Below are 21351 nucleotides of genomic sequence, written 5' to 3'. Positions count from 1 at the left end.
CAATGTATGTCATTCACTCAAAAAAATTGATTTTGTCATTTGGGAGTTGTAGTTGCTGGGATTTCACCTACAATCAAAGAGCATTCTGAACCCCACCAACGATGGAATTGAACCAAACTTGGCACACAGTTCTCCCCTGACCAACAGAAAATACTGGAAGGGTTTGGTGGGCATTGACCTTGAGTTTGGGAGTTGTAATTCACCTACATCCAGAGATCACTGTGGACTCAAACAATGATGGATCTGGACCAAACTCTACATGAATACTCAGTATGCCCAAATGTGAACACTGGTGGAGTTTGGGGAAAATAGAATCTTGACATTTGGAAGTTGTAGTTGCTGGGATTTATAGTTCAATCTCAGAGCATTCTGAACCCCACCAATGATAGAATTGGGCCAAACCTCCCACACAGAACCCCCATGAGAGTCACAGCAACACGTGGCAGGGTACGGCTAGTTATTAATAAAGATGTTGACCAGAACTGAGCTAAGGATGAGACCCTGCTTATGGCACTCCACTTGTAAAAAGTCACCATGCCATTAACAACCAATGATATTTTATTAATATAAAGAACCAGTTTTAAAAGTGGGGAAGAGTTACAGATCAGAAACACTTAACATGGTCTCTTTATGAGCAATATCTTGCTGTCATTTTACAGGAAAACAACACTTCAGTGTAATGAATGAACTAGGAACTGTTTTTGGAATATTCTTAAGGAGACATAGGTATCTTTTCTCTTTCCCTTGCAGCAGGGAGCAACTTTACACACCTGGTGTACTTCTGTGGATATCGAAGCAAAGCCTCCCTTCTTAATAGAGCTGGAGGCCACTTTTCAACTTATGGAGCTGACTCTGAGTCCACAGGAGTCCTTCCGCTGCCGAGGCTCCTCCCCATTCAGAAGACCTGCAAGGACAAAGTGGGGAGAAGAAGAAGCAACACATGAGGAGGAGGGCCCCAAACCCAAGACTGTTCTGCAAAGTCGGCCCTGAAGTGGGCAAACCTTTGGGAAGTTTCCTTGTCCAGTGGCCTAACCTGTCTCAAAACTAGTCTTTCAAAAGGGGGAGATAATCAGAGAATCCTAGAGTTGGAAGAGACCTCGTGGGCCATCCAGTCCAACCCCGTTCTGCCAAGAAGCAGGAAAAGCACCCTTGACAGATGATCATCCAGCCTATGTTTAAAAGCCTCCAAAGAAGGAGCTACCACCACATTCCGGAGCAGAGAGTTCCACTGCTGAACAACTCTCCCAGTTAGAAAGTTCTTCCTCATGTTCAGGTGGAATTGCCTTTCCTGTGGTTTGAAGCTATTGTTCTACATCCTAGTCTCCAGGGCAGCAGAAAACAAGCCTGCTCCCTCCTCCGTATGAGATGACTTCATAGGAAAGACAATACAGCAGACTCAACACTATTATTGTCAGGACTAACGGTTTGCCATTAGGCACACATTTTATAAAAGCTTTGCATTTACAGATTTCATGTGTACAATCTCACTGGCTCACAACCACCTTCCGCTACAACTTCCCCAGCCTTTTTAGTAATTGGTTCCTTAATTACAGCATGTGTACATCATGGTCCCAATGTCGTTTCCCTTGAGACAATGACATTGGTTCTCATCAGTCCTTGGCTCCATTCTTCCTGGTTCCCTTTCCCTTATCTTTCCAAGCATTGGACAGAAATCCTTCTTGGTTCCCAAGCTGCAACACACTCTTAATTCCCATCGACTTGTTTGCATGCAATTGAATCACTAGGCTGTAGTGCAGTGGTTCTCAACCTTCTTAATGCCATGACCCTTTAATACCGTTCCTCATGTTGTGGTGACCCCCAACCATAACATTATTTTTGTTGCTACTTCATAACGGGAATATTGCTACTGCTATGAATCGTAATAGAAATATCTGATATGCAGGATGTATTTTCATTCACTGGACCAAATTTGGCACAAATATTCAATATGCCCAAATTTGAATACTGGTGGAGTTGAGGGGGATTTTATCATTTGGGAGTTGTAATTGCTGGGATTTATAGTTAACCTACAATCAAAGAGCATTCTGAAGTGCACCAATGATGGTATTGAACCCAACTTGGTGCAGAGAACTCCCATGACTGTTACTACTACTACTACTACTACTAATAATAATAATAATCTTCATTTGTACCCCGCCACCATCTCCGCAATGGGGACTTGGGGCGACTTACATAAGGCCAAGCCCAACAAGGCAATACAATAGATAAAATCAAAACACAAACAACAACATGATAAATTACATAGAACATAAGATGTAGGAACACAGTAAACAAAAATAAAATTACAATAAAATTATTCATAACATAAAATAGAACAGTATAGGCTAACATACTAAGCATAAAAACAAGGCTAAAAACACGGGGTGAGACAACAATGGAGCAATTTTTTTTTTTGGTGGGGGAGAAACTTTCCGAAGTGGAGTCGAAAAAAAAAACCCCTTCGTACAGAAGAGGAAGGGATATGCACTAAAGACAGATTTTTAGGAATAACCGTCATATGGGATAATATGATTAATTTCCAAAAGCGCTGCAGAAGAGCCAGGTTTTGAGGTTCTTCTTAAAACTTTCTAGAGTAAGGGCTCGCCTAATCTCACTGGGCAATGTATTCCATAATGGGGGAGCCACTGAGGAAAAGGCTCTCTCCCTTGTTCCCGCAAGGTGGGCCTGAAATAATGGTAGGGGTGAAAGAAGAGCCTCCCTCTGACCAACAGAAAATACTAGAAAGGTTTGGTGGGCATTGATTTGAGTTTGGGAGTTGTAGTTCACTTACTTCCAGAGAGCACTGTGGACTGAAACCATGATGGATCTGGACCAAACTTGGCATGAATACTCAATATGCCCAAATGTCAACACTGGTGGAATTTGGGGAAAACAGACCTTGACATTTGGGAGTTGTCGTTGCAGAGATTATTGTTCTCCAACAATCAAACAACATTCTGAACCACACCGACGACAAAACTGGGCCAAACTTCCCACACAGAACCCTCATGACCAAATACTGTTTCCTGATAATTTTGGTAACCCCTCTGACACCCTCTCATGACCCCCCTAGGGGTCCCGACTCCAAGGCTGAGAAATGCTGCTTTAAATATTCGAGGCCCAGATACGTTTGGACCTGTCCATTGGGTTCAGAAATTCAGCCTCAATGAGCCTGTCTCACATCTGCATCAGTTTCACCTTTCCAATCGGGTCACACGTAATAACACGTGTTATTATGAGTATGTTTCGGCAAGCAGGAAGAGGAAAAGGTTGAAACACATCTCAGAATTTCCCCAAAGCTAAAAAGAGATAAGAATTTCCCTAAAAGCCTGAGCAAAGAGCCAAGGCCGGCTCAAGTTCTTGCATCATTGCAAACAAACCAACTTCCTGGAGGGTGTGCAGGATTTCCATGTAAAAAAGCAAAGTCAAATAGACTGAAACCATTGCCAAGTTTTGTCAGTTCTTGGAGAGGTTCCAGTTTGATGGAACTTGCCTTGATTTTGACCCCAATTCTGTGCAAAACCACAGAATATGAGGACCTTCTCTAGAAATCCCAAATAAATGGTCACCTTTCCTTCACCCCTTTAAAGCATATGCAGAAATTCACATAGAATCACAGATTTGGAAGAGACCTCATGGGCCATCCAGTCCAACCCCTGCCAAGAAGCAGGAAAATGGCATTCTAAGCACTCCTGACAGATGGCCATCCAGCCTCTGTTTAAAAGCTTCCAAAGAAGGAGCCTCTACCACACTCCAGGGCAGAGAGTTCCACTGCTAAACAGCTCTCACAGTTAGGAAGTCCTTCCTAATGTTCAGAAGGAATCTCTTTTCTGGTACTTTGAAGCCATTGTTCCGTGTCCTAGTCTCCAGGGCAGCAGAAAACAAGCTTGCTCCCTCCTCCCTGTGACTTCATCTCACATATTTATACATCATGTCTCCTCTCAGCCTTCTCTTCTTCAGGCTAAACATGCCCAGCTCTTTAAGCCGCTCCTCATAGGGCTTATTCTCCGGACGCTTGATCATTTTAGTCACCCTCTACTGGACACATTCCAGCTTGTCAATATCTCTCTTCAATTGTGGTGCCCAGAATTGGACACAATATTCCAGGTGTGGTCTAACCAAGGCGGAATAGAGGGGTAGCAAATCTGTGTATTGTATTTTGTGAATTGTTGGGCATCGAATTGTGCCATTTATAAGCCGCCCCGAATCTCCCCTAGGGGGTTGAGAAGGGCGGGGTAGAAGCACCCCAAATAATAATAATAATAATAATAATAATAATAATAATAATAGCATTACTAATAATAATAATAATTATTATTATTATTATTATTATTATTATTTATTTGATCAGTCATATGACCATTTCAAAATAGAACACGAGTAAAAAACAAGGCAAAAAGGTGAGGACAGCAGCTGACCTTCTATTTATAGTCAGAATCTTATTTTCCTGGTTCTTCTTTCCTCTGATCATTTGACTGTGCTGCTGTATATAATGAGACTTGAGCTTCCTTCGAAACAGAAAGTGGAATTCCAGAACAAAGGACCCACTGTATTTTTGGGGTATTTATGTGGAACTACACCAGTTCTGGAGTAGAAGAGAGGTACTGAAGAAATCTACTGCTTCTATGGCACAGGTTCCTACAAACTGCACTGCACAGATAAGGAAGGGCTCAAGGGAACCAACCCTTTGCTCCTCCTTTGTGTTAGAAAACAGAGTATTGAGTGGTGATTTCTTTCAGGCACCAGCTGCATCCCATACGTCACTCTGCTTCTTCCTCTTTCGCTTACTAAAAGGAGATGGAGAAGGCCGAGGGTTAGCCCCATTCTGCTCTATCAAGACTACAGTGTCGGCATAAGAAAACACAGCTGATACCAGGGCACCTGGTTGGCCTGCCGCCATCTCGCAGCCAGAAGAACCACTTCCCTTCCAAAATAGACCCCAATCACCATGACATGCCCAATCTATATAAATAAAAATGTGATTTTCGCTTGTGGGATTAATAGAACTCAAAAACCACTGGGGGAATTGACACCAAATTTGGACACAAGACACCAAACAACCCAATGTATGTCCTTCACTCAAAAAAAAAATGATTTTGTCATTTGGGAGTTGTAGTTGCTGGGATTTATAGTTCACTTACAATCAAAGAGCATTCTGAACCCCACCAACGATGGAATTGAACCAAACTTGGCACACAGTTCTCCCATGACCAACAGAAAATACTGGAAGGGTTTGGTGGGCAGTGTCCTTTGGTTTTGGAATTGTAGTTCACCTACATCCAGAGAGCACTGTGGACTCAAAACAATGATGGATCTGGACCAAACTCTACACGAATATTCAATATGCCCAAATGTGGACACTGGTGGAGTTTGGGGAAAATAGACCTTGACATTTGGGAGTTGTAGTTGCTGGGATTTATAGTTCATCTGCAATCCCAGAACACTCTGAACTCCATCAACCATAGAATTGGGCCAAACCTCCTATACAGCTCAAATTCTCAGCTCAAATTCGAGTCAATGCCTTTTCCCAGTTTTTTGGTGGTAAAATTAGGTGCCTTGGCTTATATTTGGGTCAATTTATACTTGGGTATATACGGTATTTTATTCCTGGGGTTGCCGGGGGGAAAAAAACCCAAACAACAAGGCCTCAAAGTCAACCCTATATCCTGAATGTTGACTGTTCCTCAATGCTATTTTGAAAACATAGTACTTTTCTCCAGATGAGGGGTCAGCGCAACTAGCATTTGCACTTGCTTCTGTTGTGTGGATGCCCTCCTGGCTTTTATTCCTCTCCAAACAACACCTCTTTAAAGAGTGAACAGATCAAATTCCTCAAGCGGTGGAATCTGCAATGAGGCAATTGTCACTTTCCTTTCACACCTTATCTGTTGCACGCTGTTTTGTTCCATGTTTCTCGCTCAAGGGCCTCGGACTTCAGCTGGCAAGATGACGAAGGTGACAATACCCATCCCAGAGGTCTGATGCCTCTTGCATCCATTCTTAGTTTATATTTACCAGTATCTATTTTAAGCCCTTGGTTTGCCAGGAGTATGTTTCCAGCAGGCCAGATGCTTTCAGGAGAGCGGGTGCTAATTATCTGCCTGAGTTGGTGTCATGGACTCGCATCATGTTGCCATTAAGAAGAGATTCCCGTTGCCACTGCGGCTGGGTCAATTATGGGAATTACAGCCACTCTGGTCCCACTTGCTCAGCGGTGCCAATTCATTGGATGTTCCTGCAATGATGGCTGTTTCTCTGAATTCTCTGGCTGATGGTAGGGAGGCAGCATGTGGAAAAATGGGACAGAACATGCCTGATATATTCACATGACCCCAATTTTTGATACTATATCTGTTTGATGGGACTGTGTTCGTTTATTGAGAGTATTATTCCTCACCCTTCAACCAAACAGGAGCCCCCGGTGGCACAGTCGGTTAAACCCCTGTGCCGGCAGGACTGAAGACCGACAGGTCGCAGGTTCAAATCCGGGGAGAGGCGGATGAGCTCCCTGTATCAGCTCCAGCTCCTCATGCAGGGACATGAGAGAAGCCTCCCACAAGGATGATGAAAACATCAAAATCATCTGGGTGTCCCCTGGGCAACACCCTTGCAGACGACCAATTCTCTCACACCAGAAGTGACTTACAGTTTCTCAAGTCACTCCTGACATGACAAAAAAAACCAAACAGAGCCTCATATGTTTTGAGGCATCCAAAGATTTACTGGATATGGTTCTTACGGTCCTTCTCTCAAATGGAACTTAAATATATTGTTCTTTTCCCTAATGGGACTTTAAAACAACTCACAATATAAACTGAAACAAAATACCTAAAAAAAATATGGAGCGCACAATTTTTGAGGCATCAAACCATACATCAAATGTAAATACTACTTAAGAATATAAGCAACTGATATACCGTATATACTTGAGTATAAGCAGAGTTTTTCAGCCCTTATTTAGGCAAAAAAAAATCCCCCTTGGCTTATACACGAGTCAGTTATTTATTATTTTACTCTGTTATTATTATTATTAATACTGATATTGTACTATGATAATAATATAATATATTGTATGTATATATATCTTGTAAGCCGCTCTGAGTCCCCTTCGGGGTGAGAAGGGCAGCATATAAATGGTGCAAATAAATAAATAAATATTGCTTTTATTACATTTCATTATTTAATTCTATTATTATTACAATAATTATTTTACTCTATTTATTAATATTATATTTACATTACTTTATCCTATTATTACATTTCTAACTTTACTCTATTTATTATTATTATTATTATTATTAATTTCTAATTGTACTATTATTATTACATTTATTATTTTACTCTATTATTATTTCTATTATTACATTTCCATTATTTTACTCTATTATTATTACATTTCTAATTGTATATTATTATTACATTTATTATTTTACTCTATTATTATTGCTATTATTACATTTCCATTATTTTACTCTATTATTATTATTATTATTATTTATTTTGCTATCTTTATTATTATTGGAAGGCTACATAAGCACGTTTACATTGAAGTTTAGAATAATGGTTTAATTGCAATCTTACCTTAAATTACAGTTTTATATAAATACTAGCCGTCTCCTGCCACGCGTTGCTGTGGCCCAGTCTGTGTATATGTGCTTTGTGTGTGTATATATTTTTTATATGTGTGTTTGCGTATATATATGTGGTTTTGCACATGCGTTGTATTTTTAGTTTTTTGAAGTCTCTTCAGCTGTGTCTTTCAGTGTTTTTATGAGTGATTGTCACTCATTGGCCTGAGATGTGTGTTGTGTCCAAATTTGGTGTCAATTCGTCCAGTGGTTTTTGCGTTATGTTAATCCCACAAACGAACATTACATTTTTATTTATATAGATTTAAAAACATTTAATCTGCTGATGCCTCAACTGATGTAATTTTAATGGTATCTATTTTTATTTTGAAATTTACCAGTGGCTGCTGCTTTTCCCACCCTTGGCTTATACTTGAGTTAATATGTTTTCCCAGTTTTCTGTGGTAAAATTAGGTCCCTTGGCTTATATTCGGATCGGCTGATACTTGAGTATATACGGTATATGCCAAAAGACAGCACCTACAATTGTTCATCACTCTATCATGGTCAGCCAACTTCCAGCACGGGAATCAGCAAATGGGTGGCACCTAAACGGGTGAGGAACATGGCCCACCAACACTGGGAAGTTGGTCACCCCTAACTTTGTCTGTCATGTGATCTTAACTGTTTTCTGCATTTGGCTGTTATAAGGCCACCCACCTCAAAGCACCCCACTTACGTCACGCCAGAAGAGCTGTTCTTGTCCTGTTTCACCAGCTGGTCCGGTCCTGTGATCAAGGTGTAGTTCTCCACCAAGAGGGTGTCGGGGTCATCACTTTGGCCAGGCAGCCGGCCCAGAGGGAAGTTCCTCCACTTCACCCCATCTATTTCAAGATAGATTGATTCAGCATTTCCTAGCTGGAACGTGTCCATCTTGAGACCACTCTAGTTTCTTCCCTCCCTCCGCCCCCAGATCCACAGTCTCCAAGTCCCAACCACTGTCTCGGTAGACACCCAGAGAAAAATTAGGGCAATAATTCCTCCCTCCTTCCCCCCACCATCTTTTGGGGCGGTATTTTTAATTACAAAAATGCAAATCAAGCACTGAAAGGTTTAAATGGATAGCTGTACTTCTATATAAGCAGGTGTGCATGTAGCTTAGTAGTCTCAATCTGTGAAAGGTTTCCGTGGAAGGAGGGCCTCAGTGTGAGGAAGGCCTCAGTGTTAGTAGTTCTGGTGTGTGAGAAGTTTCAGTGAGAGCAGCCCCAGATTGAAGACCTCGTCTGTGAAGCTCCTGTGCGAAGGGTGCTGTGTGCAAAATGCTACTGGTGAAGCTTTGGTGTGAGAAGAGACTCTGTGAGAGCGAGGCTGTTTATCTGCATGACAAAGAAGCCCAGAATGGAAGCAAAGAAGGAAGTATAAAGAACTAGCTGTCCCCTGCCATGCGTTGCTGTGGCCCACATGGGGGTTCTGTGTGGGAAGTTTGGCCCAATTCTATCATTGGTGAGGTTCAGAATACTCTTTGATTGTAGGTGAACTATAAATCCCAGCAACTACAACTCCCAAATGTCAAGATTCTATTTCCCCCAAACTCCACCAGTGTTCACATTTGGGCATATTGAGTATTCGTGTAGAGTTTCGTCCAGATCCATCATTTTTTGAGTCCCTGGATGTAGGTGAACTACAACTCCAAAACCAAAGGACACTGCTCACAAAACCCTTCCAGTATTTTCTGTTGGTCATGGGAGAACTGTGTGCAAAGTCTGGTTCAATTTCATCGTTGGTGGGAGTTCAGAATGCTCTTTGATTTTAGATGAACTATAAATCCCAGCAACTACAACTCCCAAATGACAAAATCAATTTTTTTGAGTGAAGGACATACATTGGGTTATTAGGTGTCTTGTGTCCAAATTTGGTGTCAATTCGTCCAGTGGTTTTTGAGTTCTGTTAATCCCACAAACGAACATTACAGTTTTATTTATATAGATTTTGTTCATGTTATGGAAACCTTGTAAACAATGCAACTATATTATTTTGCTATAAAGAAAAGTCTTCTATGGAAGATACAGCATTGGTCTGTGTGTTTTTGTTCTTTTTATCACTTTTGGCTACTACTGCTGGGTCACGCTGCTGCTAATAAGTTACTCTGTTGTACATTTAAGAGGGTCTTTTGTTAATAAGCCCACTCTCCCAACACTTTCTACCTGTGTTAAGCTGCCAGGCCGATCCCTGTAAGGCCATCCTTTTCTCAGCTAAAGTTGCTGCATTCTCCGTGAAGTAAGGCTCTTGCGGAGGTGCTACCTGGGCGTCCATCTCCTCCTCCTCATTTTCCCCGCCTTCTTCCTCCGCTTCCTCCTCCTCCTCCATCCCTTCTTCTTCTTCAACACTCTGCAGGCCCATCACTTGCCTCCCGGCCCTTCTGCCATTTCCAGCATGCTTCAGCTTGAACTGCAAACTCTCCATTGTGTAAATAGGCTGCTTCTGAAGGTCCACAGCGGAGCCGGGGCTGGGCCGAGCGGCCTCTTCTTGGGTGTAGATGGAAGTCAGGTAGAGGAGCTTCTCCTGGGAGTCTGGAGGCAAAGGGGGCTCCATGCTGGACAGGATCCTGGCCACAAAAAGGGAAGAAATCTATATAAATAAAAACGTAATGTTCGTTTGTGGGATTAGCATAACTCAAAAACCATTGACACCAAATTTGGCCACAAAACATCTACTAACTCAAGGAGCGACCATCACTAAAAAAATTGATTTTGTCATTTGGGAGTTGTAGTTGCTGGGATTTATAGTTCACCTACAATCGAAGAGCATTCTGAACTCCGCCAATGATGGAATTGAACCAAATGTGGCACACAGAACTCCCATGACCAACAGAAAATACTGGAAGGGTTTGGTGGGCATTGACCTTGAGTTTTTGAGTTGTAATTCACCGACATCCAAGGAGCACTGTGGACTCAAACAGTGATGGATCTGGACCAAACTTGGCACGAATATTCCATATACCCATATATGAACAGAGATGGAGTTTGGGAGAAACAGACCTTGACATTTGGGAATTGTAGTTGCTTGCATTTATAGTTCACCTAAAATCCAAGAGCATCCTGAACCCCACCAACGACAGAATTGGGGCAAACTTCCCACACAGACCCCCCCCCCCCCCCCCAATGACCAACAGAAAATACTTAAGGCCATCCAGTCCAACTCCCTTCACCAGGGCTGGAAAACATAATCAAAGCCCTCCTGACAAAGAGCCATCCAGCCATAGATATAAATAGATTGATATGATTCACATACACACACAGATATAGTATTATAGATTTGAAAGGGACCCCTAGAGAAGGACAATTGCATGTTCTAGAGTAGGCAAACCAGACAATCTCCACGTCAACACTGACAAAGAGACAGCAAGAAATACTGTTTACCCCCAAGCATAAAGACATTACATATATTAGAAATCAACACCTTCTCATTATTTTCTCATTATGATCTTTGTGGGCATCGAATCGTTGCCACTGTAAATCGCCCTGAGTCGCCAGAGGACAGAGAAAAGCGGTATACAAATACAGTATATAAATCAATCAATCAATCAGTTTTCCAGATCACCAGACTGGGCCACAGCAACACGTGGCAGGAGATGGCTAGTGACAAATGAAAAAGAGAGGAAGAAGCAAAAGCAAGATGGCAGCTTTCAGATTGAAAGGGTTGCAGGAAGAGTCCCAACAAATTGTTGGAATTCAACTCCACACTGCCCCAGTCAGAAGTCCTCAATGAGGAACAGATATTTAGTTTAGTATAGGATGAGGGAACTCCCTTCTCCCATGTCTCCTGTATGACAGTTGGAATGTATCTCATTTCTCCTCTCCTCTCTGTTTCTGCTCTCATTCAGATTGGTTGTTTAAGTAGCTAGAATGTGGGCCTGGCAAAGCCCTGGTGGCCATCTTAGGATAAGGAAACAAGGAGACGTCATCTTAGTTAAGGGTTTTCTAGAGGGGGCATGTCCTAATTCCAGAAGCAGAGATTAGACGGCCAGGATTGGTTAGAAAATAGGGGCCGGAGCCTAGTGTTCAAAAAGAAAAAAATGTACCTTTTGAACCGAGGCTGGATTTGGCAGTTGGAATTTGTCTGTTGGGGAGTTTTGTCAGTTGGTGATAACAGTTGGTTGGTGTTAGATAGGAGAGCTGAGTTATTCTTTTGTGGTATTCAAGAGTTAGAGAAATTAGCTAGGAATACAGATAGTGGAACAGGACCTTGCTTGTGGTCTGTTCTTTGTCCCTGAGGAAGGCTAGGCCAAAGGCTATTGGCTAGGTTCCAGAAAGAGGGAATTTTGTTTGGAATTATTATCAGCGATTAATTTCCTGAGATAATCTCCCATTTTGTTAACATCAAGATTTGAACCCAGAACCAATCTAAGAATTGTACATCAAATGTAACCAGAAGCTTATGTACCAGTAACTGACTGAAACCACTACGCATTTGTAGAAGAAGAAGTTTAAGCCTGTTAAATAAACATTTTATTTATTGTTAACACCCTATAACAGCCTCAGTGTGAACATCATTGTGATTTAAACCGTCTAAATAAAACAAACACTATTGTAACACAAAAGGGGTGTTACTAAGTATATTCTTCACATACAACTTAGCCTTAATACCAAACAAAAAGGTGGCAGCGAAAACCATTGAAGAAAGAGTTTCAAGATCTCCCAGTTGCCTCTTTCCTGTTTTAAAAATTCCCCTGCATCTATATATAACTTGGTTGGCAGCTTGTGGGATTCACTATTTTAAAAACCCCTGTTCCTTTCCCTGCTAAGTTCCTTATAATTAACGACAAAAGGCTAGCATAGTTTTCCCCAGGCTGCTTATATTTGGTAAAACAGTGAGGGGCAATTATTTCTATATCTTGCCCTGTTTGATAAATTCAAGTTACTTAAAATGTTCTCTCTACTACTTGATCGTTCCGGAATATCCTTATAATGATGCTCAACTTTTGTATCCTGTTTATTTTTGGATCCTCCTTTTAGGGTAGTTTTTCCCTGACACAGATCACTCAAGCCTCAGTTACCAAGAAAATCTATATAGAATGTATGGCAAATGAAGGAAACTGAGGAGGAATGTCAGAGGAAAGATACACTCTTCCTCCATTTCTCCAACAGCCCTCTTGATTTCTCTGCCAGAGGAAGCACATGCACAACAATCAAATACAACAGAAGAGGAACATTACAAGCCTAGGGTTATCTACTAAGAGATGAATGCATCCCAGCTCTTCACCCATTCTGGCCTTCATACTTACAGGTGGAGGAGGTGGGGGCTGGCCCAGCAGGGCGCCTCAAGGCAGCTTTCCAGGAGTTTCAGCCATTGCAACGGAACAGGCCGGCGAAAGAGCGCAAAAGAGTGCTTGTTCCGTTTCTTCTCTTTAGCACAAGAACATGGAAGACAAAAAAAGAAGAAAAGCTCAGGCGTCTGTTATTTCCATTCGGCAGCAAGGCAGGATGGAAAACAAATGCTTAATTCTAAACTGAAAGTAGTAACCATGGGGGCCTTTGAGCCGTAAAAACTGTCACACACAAGTTTTTAAAGGGAGAATTGTATATTCAAAAGGTACAATTTCACTCTAACATCAAAAAGGGACTTTGCTGGACACGCATATGGTTTTTTTTAAAGAGTTTGATTGGGTTTTTTTTCAAACCTTAAGTAGTTTTGTTTGTAGGGGATGGTGTACCCATTAGGAAGATCCTGAAACCAGGTTCTAGACTCTGAAAACAGGCTCTAGACTAGGCATGGGCAAATTTTCTAACTTGGGGGTGGCATGCTAGCACTCCTTGCTAGGAGGACTGGCTGCCCAGTGATGGAAGGAAGGTAGAGAAGGAAGGAGGAAGGAAAGAGAGAAGGAAGGAAGGACAAAAGGGAGGAAGGGAAGAATGGAAGGAGAAAGAGGGAGAGAGGTAAAGAGGAAGGAAAGAAGGAAAGTGGGAAAGAAGGAAAGACAAAAGGGAAGGAAGGAAGGAAGGAAGGAAGGAAGGAAGGAAGGAAGGGAAGGAGGAAGGAAAGAAAGACAAAAGGGAAGAATGAACAGATGGAAAGGAAGGATGAAAGGAAGGAAGAGGAGGAGGAAGGAAAAAGAGAAGGAAGGGAGGAAGAGAAGGATGAAAGGGAAAAATAAAGAGAGAAGGAAGGAAATGGAAGGAAGAAAAGAGAAAGGGAGAGAGAGACGGAAGGACAAAAGGGTGGAAGGGAAGGATGGCAGGAGAAAGAGGGAGGGAAGGGAGGCAGGAAAGAGAGAAGGAAGGAAAGACAAATCGGAGAGAAGGATGGAAGGACAAAAGGGTGAAAGGGAAGGAGGAAGGAAAAAAGAAGGAAGGAAGGAGGAAAGGGTGGAAGGGAATGGAGGGAAGGAAGGGAGGGAGGAAAGAGAGAAGGAAGGAAAGAAAAGGGAAGGAAGGAGAAAGAGGGAGAAAGGGAAGGAAAGAAGGATGAAAGCATGGAAGGGATGGAAGGGGGGATTGAGAAAGAGGGAGGGAAGAAAGGAGGAAGGAAAGAGAGGAAGGAAGGATGAAAGAGTTGAAGGAAATGAGAAAGAGGAAGGGAAGGAGGAAGGAAAGAGAGAAGGAAAGAAGGATAGGATGGTGTGAGAGAGGAAGGCCTGAGAAAAGAGCCCAAGGGGCACATCCAGCCCCAGGGCTTGGGTGTGCCCATACCTGCTCTAGACTCTCAAAACTGACTCATCTCATGCCAAGACTGGGGAGGAAGGAGGGGGAGTGGATAGCTGCATCTTAAGAGTGAAAATCCCACTTGCATTTCCCCGTATGAACCCTATTTCTATTCACCCCATACTGAGACTCCCCAGGAACCAATATAGTTCCTGGAGAACCAGGCGTAGCGACTGAAGCTAAGACTCACTGGCCTGCATGTTGGTTTTCAGGATTTTGGAGATCCAGCGGGTGAGGTATCGCGAGCGAAGGTCCGGGTCCCGTCCGTGCCTCTTCAGCTCTGCAAACATCTTTTCCAGCAGCGTCTGCGTGAAGTCCTTGCAATGCAGGCCCTTCAGCAGGAGAAGCCAGAAGGAGAAAAACCGCCAAGGGATTTTGAAATCCCACTCTTTGGTTGCTTCATCACCACAACAGAAGGACGGATGGGGAAGAGGAGGAAGAAGAGGGCATTAAAAAAATGTGAACAGAAAATATGTTGAAAACCATCTCAATATGACTCAAGATTCAAATGTAGCTTTGTATTATTTTGGAGGTAGGAGGGACCAAGCAGAGATGGGCAAAAGGACTGTATGAAAAGGGACCTTAGGGACACAACAGTCTTTCGTGAAGGGAAGGACAAATAAAAGATTTATGTCAGCTGATTCCACAATCCAACATTTGCTGGGATTTAGCACATAGTTCTTTTTATGTATTTGAAATGGCCAACAGAAGAAAGGACATTCAGCCATTTGCCCAAGTAAGCAGATCTGAGAGACCCACCTTGAGAGCTGATATCCAAGATCTGCAGGTCTTCTAAGGTTGGGATGAGGAAGCCGTCGTCCAGCAAAGCTCCAGCCACAACCTCTCTGTAAATATTGGGGTTAATTTGCAATTAGAGATGATGCACCAATCTACAACCAGCCCTTCACAGGCCCCACTATTTTATATAAGTATTGATCACACTCTGATTAGAACAGGTATAGGCAAACCCAGATCCAGATGTGGCCCCTGGACTCTTTTCTCGGACCCTCCTCACCATCCTACTTTTCCTTCCTTCTTTCTATCCTCCCTCCCTCCTTTCTTCCCTTCTACCCTTTTGTTCTTCCTTCCTTTCTTTTCTCCTTCCTTCCTTCTTTCCTTCCTTCCCTTTTGTCTTTCCTCCCTCTCCTTCCTTCCCTTCCACCCTTCCTTCCTTCAATCAGTCTCTTCCTCCCTTTCTTCCTTCTTTCCTTCTCTTTTTCCTCCCTCCTTTCCTCCTGGGGGATGTTTACCTGGGAGAAGAGAAAGGTAGCCATGAGTCCCCTCGAGGAGATAGGGTGTGTTATAAATAAACCATTATTATTATTATTATTATTATTATTATTATTATTATTATTATTATTACTACCACTATTATTATTATTATTGAAGCAGGATCATGAGAACCCTGTTTCAGGATTTAAAAGGGTGTCCCATTGAGGAGGAGGGGGAGGAAGGGGGGAAACTGACTTTCTGCTACCCCAGAGATGAGGACACAAAGGAAGCAATGGGTTCAAATGACAGGGAAAGAGATTTGACTGAAAAGCTGGGAGAGCCTCCTCCCAGCACTAACTGCTGCTCTGGGTCAGAGTGAAGAGAGAGGGGGACAGGAACGCAGTTCCACCTTGTCTCCTGTGCTATACTAATAATATAATATATTGTATATACATATAATATTTGTTATATTATAATGTAACACAATACAATACTACTAATAATAATACAATATTTCAATATTATTTATTTATCGTGTCAGTAGCAACCAGACAATTGTATTACATTTTAAATTTTTAACAAACAGACAAAACAGAGTTTGCAAGCTTGGTAGTTGATTAAATGTCCTTTGACCAGTATCTGGCCACGTGGAGTGCCTCTGGTGTTGCTGCAAGAAGGTCCTCCATTGTGCATGTGGCAGGGCTCAGGTTGCATTGCAGCAGGTGGTCTGTAGTTTGCTCCTCTCCGCACTCGTATGTCGTGGATTCTACTGTGTAGCTCCATTTCTTAAGGTTGGCTCTGCATCTCGTGGTGCTAGAGCGCAGTCTGTTCAGTGCCTTCCAAGTTGCCCAGTTTTCTGTGTGCCCGGGGGGAGGGGAGGTCTCTCATTTGGTATCAGCCATTGATTGAGGTTCTGGGTTTGAGCCTGCCACTTTTGGACTCTCACTTGCTGAGGTGTTCCAGCGAGTGTCCCTGTAGATCTTAGAAAACTATTTCTTGATTTAAGTGGATGTGGCTCTTAATGAGACATGCCGCATTATCACGGGGTGTCTGCACCCTACACAACTGGAGAAATTACACTGTTTAGCCGGTATTGCACCACCTGACATCCGCCGGGAAGTAACAGCCAATAGTGAAAGGACCAAGGCAGAGACATTTCCAGTCATCCCTTGTTTGGGTATCAGCCAGCATGTCAACGACTTAAATATTATAATTATATATACAATATAATGGTATAGTATGATATAGTAATATATAATACTGATATTGTGCTATGCTAATAATATAATATATTGTATGTATATATATTTATATATCTCATAAACCGCTCTGAGTCTCCTTCGGGGTGAGAAGGGTGCCATATAAATGTCGTAAATAATTAAATAAAATATTAGGAAGAACTTCCTGAGAGTAAGAGCTGTTGGAGAGTGACACAGGCTCCCTGGGAGTGTGGTGGAGTCTCCTTCTCTGGAGGCTTTTCTGCAGAGGTTGTCTATCAGGAGTGCTTTGACTGTGCCTTCTTGTATGGCAGGGGATTGGACTGGATGGCCCTTGGGGGTCTTTTCCAGCTCTAGGATTCTGTATCAGGAGTAGGCAATACGGGATCTCATGGATACACTTTTTCTCTCCCATCCACCATCTCATCCTGACCAAGACCAACTCCTTTGGGATCCAAACGTTTCCCATCTTTCCTTCTCTTTCTTTCTTCAAAAGAGAAGACGACATGGAGGAAAGGGGGAGGAGGGGGCTTGGGGAGAACCCCTTCCTCTCGGCCCGCCCACCCTGCTCTGGTCCACCATGTGGCCCCCAAATTAGAAAGTTTGCCCATGCCTGGCTTAGAGACAGAATGGCAGATTCACTCTGATGTGTACACCTTCTGTTATCGAATTATAGATTTCATAGAGGTTTCTTAGACAAAGGTGCTTTGGTATTGCTTTCCTTTGAATATAACCTTTTACACTTGATATTACTTGGAAGTCTACCTCCCAAACATTAACCAAGACCGACCCTGCTCTATACGAAAAGGGACCACATAATGAATGGCATAAATCTTCAGGCAATTATTGTTTACCTACTTTGAAATGTCCAGATTTCCTGAACCAGAAATTTCTGAAATAATTGTAGAGGCCACAACAATGCACCAATGTAACATTGCTATTACTATGTATTTATATCACAGTACTAGCTGTACCTGCCATGCATTGCTGTGGCCAACCTTCCCTCCCTCTTTCTCTCCTTTCTTCCTTCCCTCTTTTTCTTGCCCTTCTTATTACTCTTCTTCTTTCTTCCATCTCTACCTGTTTCTTTCCTCCCTTTCTTTGCTCTTTGGTTACATCCTTCCTTCTCTCTTTCCTTCCCTCTCTCCCTCTTTCTGTCTTTTGTTCCTTCTCTCCTTCCTTCCCTCTCTCTTTCCTTTAACCTTTTTATTTCCTTGTCTCCTTCCTTCCTTCTCTACCTTTCTTTTTTTTCTTTCCTTCTCCTTCCCTCCTTCCTTCCCTCCCCCTTTCCCTCCTTCTCTCGTTACTTCTCGACTGTCCCTTCCAACACTATTCTAAGAGTATTTAATTTGTGTTGTATAGTAATATATAATAATAACATATTATATAGTAATCTATATAACAGTAATATATAAAATATCGTTAATTATAGCTTATATATATAAAGATATAATATTTTATTTTTCCATTTTTGACTGAAGGACATACATTGGGTTGTTAGGTGTATGCTGTCCAAATCTGGTGTCAATTTGTCCAGTGGTTTTTGAGTTATGTTAATTCCACAAACGAACATTACATTTTATTTATATAAATATCTATAACTGGCATTTTTCAAGTGAATGACAATGCAATTAAATAAAACAGGAGTATTTAAGCTTATTGGATACCTTCCCCCATTCAAACCACAGCTGCTGCTACAGGAAACTTTGAGTAAGAAAATCCTGTCCAGGGAAAAGGGACATGAAACTCAAAATGGCATGCAGTTGGCCACAAGGTCCCACCTGAAACTACGTCAGTTTGGGCCACATGCTTAGAAACCCCCTTCTCTGACTTTAACCTTAATGGAAGTGTTGCTACTGTTGTTGTTTTGTTGATATTGCCACCAGCTCTGTTTCTATGAAAACAGAAATGTGACGAAGCACACCTGAAACATTAAAAGAGGATGTATGTGGGAGCGAGTACGAAACTGAGGGTTTCAGGCAGAAACCCAAATACATTTAGATCATTGGCTCTCAAACTGTGGGTCGCAAACCCTCAAAAATCCCAGCCAGTTAACCAGCTGTTAGAATTTCTGGGAGTTGAAGGCCAAAAACATCTGGGGACCCACAGGTTAAGAACCACTGACCTAAATCAATGTATGAGAAGGGATTAAACAAAAGCTGAGTGTGAAAAGCAGGGAAAGATAAGCCTCAGGTGAGATTTTCTACACTGAGAAAGAGTCACAATCCAGCCATGTCTTATCGAGAGCCAAGAGATGCTCTGAATGTGGAGGCAAGATATTTTCACTTCCCCAAAAATGTTCCCCAGGCGCAGGGCTCTGGAAGATTGCCAAAATTATATAGTAACTGACACCCAAATCATGTGCCAGATTCCTCCCCACATAATAAACAAAAAGGGGAAGAAGGGGAAACAAGAACCAAACCTATCACTCTCACTTGCGTAAACATCTGGCGCTCTTTAAAAAAATGACTCACCCAAAGGGACACTTACAGTGACTCCTTACGAGCAGAACTGGAGATATATTTTAATTCTGGAATTCACTAAAAAGAGCAGAGGTTGACCCCCAGTTACTAAAATCTCCGAGTCCCTTTGGGGAGATAAAGCAATATTAAAAAGAAGTTGTTGTTGTTGTTATTATTATTATTATTATATTTATTTATTTATTATTGACACCATTTCTACTCCGCCCTTCTCACCCCCGAGCTCAGGGCGGCTAACACAGGCAGCAATTCGATGCCACAATATCAGTAACACAATATAAAATCATAATACATAGCAAATTAAAACAGTAACATTATTCAAATCACATAATCACATAGTTACAAATCACATAATCACAAAGTCACATAGCTGTTTCCCATTGTCATAACAGTTCTGTGGTCCAGGTTCAGTGTCTAAAGTGCTGCTGTACCCCCTAGCCAAAAGCCTGGCTCCAAAACCATGATTTTAGTTTTTTCCTAAAAGAAAGGAGGGAGGCCGCCGATCTGATCTTGCTGGGGAGTGAATTCCACAAGCGGGGGCCACCATTGAGAAGGCCCTGTCCCTCGTCCCCACCAGATGCATTTGCGAAGCTGGTGGGACTGAGAGCAGGGCCTCTCCAGTAGATTATTTTTATTTGAAACACAACAAGATGAGTCCACAGCAAACAAGATCACTCTGCTGGCTGTTGTATTGGATCACACATCACACATTTCCCAAGTGTCTAGGACTGTGATGTATCGTCGAATAATGTGTGCAGATCCCAGTAAAGTGGCCTTCTACAGCTGGCAGATGGTAATTTTGTCAGCACCGATTGAGTTTAAGTGCAGGCCAAGATCTTTAGGCACTACGTCCAGTGTGCCGATCACAACTGGGAACACCTTTACTGGTTTGTGCCAGAGTCTTTGCTGTTCGATCTTTATATCCTCATATTGTGTCAGCTTTTTCAGTTGTTTCTCTTCAATCCTGCTGTCACCTGGGATTGCAACATCAACTATCCATACTGTTTTTAACACGATTGTGAGGTCAGGAGTATTATGCTCCAAAACTCTGTTTGTCTGAATTCAGAAGTCCCAGAGGAGTTTGACGTGTTCATTTTCTGTAACCTTTTTCCTGCTTGTGATCCCACCAGTTCTTTGTTGCAGGCAGATAGTATTTATGGCACAAGTTCCAATGAATCATCTGAGCAACGGTGTTGTGCCTCTGCTTGTAGTCTGTCTGTGCGATCTTCTTGCAGCAGCTGAGGATGTGATCGATTGTTTTATCTGCTTCCTCGCAGAGTTTACACTTGGGATCTGTTGTCGACTTTTGAATTCTATTATTGTTGTTGTTGTTGTTATCATCATCATCATAGCCTAGGATTTACTCCTCTTGACTTCTGAGGACTTCTGGTTTTGTTATCCAGTTGACAGAAATCAAACTAATCAGTATATTACTAATTTCTGGTATGAAGTTGTGGAACTTTGCTGTATTTTGGTTCTTTGCTATTATCATCCTTTCACCTCCCTCAAACAGAATAATAGAATCAAAGAGTTGGAAAAGACCTCATGGGCCATCCAGTCCAACCTCCTGCCAAGAAGCAGGAATATTGCATTCAAAGCACCCCCAACAGATGGCCATCCACCCTCTGTTTAAAAGCTTCCAAAGAAGGAGCCCACTACACTCCAGGGCAGAGAGTTCCACTGCTGAACGGCTCTCACAGTCAGGAAGTTCTTCCTCATGTTCAGATGGAATCTCCTTTCAATTCCATTTGTCATCTCTGGTATTTTCCACTGATTGCTTTCAAAGAGTCATTGAATCAATAGACAGAGAATCCCTGGATACAGAGGGCCAACTATCATTCTTTTACATTGTGGTCGGTGCTCTTTAGCTTTTACTCTACTTAGGTTCCCATTGAACGAAAACTCACTTCACTTTTGATGATCTGCCATGCAGACTGGGGATAATGGGAATTGCAACCCAACAGCCCCTGTGGCTGTGTGGTTGGGGAAAGGTTAAATGACATTGCACCCACAAGCCTTGCTTTAAATACAAACCCACTATTGACTAAACAGAACAAACTTACAAGCCTTGCTTAAAATACAAACCCACTCTTGACTAAACAGAACAAACGGTAGTCTTTCAGGTGTTCCTGAATCATGACTCCCAAAACCTTTAGTCATAGTGTCTAGTGAT

The 21351-nt window shown here is 42.2% G+C and overlaps 1 protein-coding gene across 1 annotated transcript in view; it reads right to left on the bottom strand.

Moving 5' to 3' along the window:
* Positions 1–540: 540 nt before the first annotated feature.
* The window catches only part of LAS1L (LAS1 like ribosome biogenesis factor), a 34675-nt gene continuing 13864 nt past the window's right edge, over positions 541–21351 (bottom strand). The window contains exons 9-14 of the mRNA XM_060756188.2: positions 15029–15114; positions 14460–14666; positions 12853–12973; positions 9773–10173; positions 8308–8452; positions 541–904 (exon numbers count right to left, since the gene is read on the bottom strand). Of these exons, the coding sequence (XP_060612171.2) occupies positions 811–904; positions 8308–8452; positions 9773–10173; positions 12853–12973; positions 14460–14666; positions 15029–15114 (1054 nt within the window). The 3' untranslated portion in view covers positions 541–810. The remainder of the gene's footprint in view (positions 905–8307; positions 8453–9772; positions 10174–12852; positions 12974–14459; positions 14667–15028; positions 15115–21351) is intronic.

Source organism: Anolis sagrei, chromosome 10 (assembly GCF_037176765.1).
Source record: "Anolis sagrei isolate rAnoSag1 chromosome 10, rAnoSag1.mat, whole genome shotgun sequence".
Lineage (NCBI taxonomy): Eukaryota > Metazoa > Chordata > Lepidosauria > Squamata > Dactyloidae > Anolis > Anolis sagrei.
This window is presented reverse-complemented; position numbering and strand designations above follow the sequence as displayed.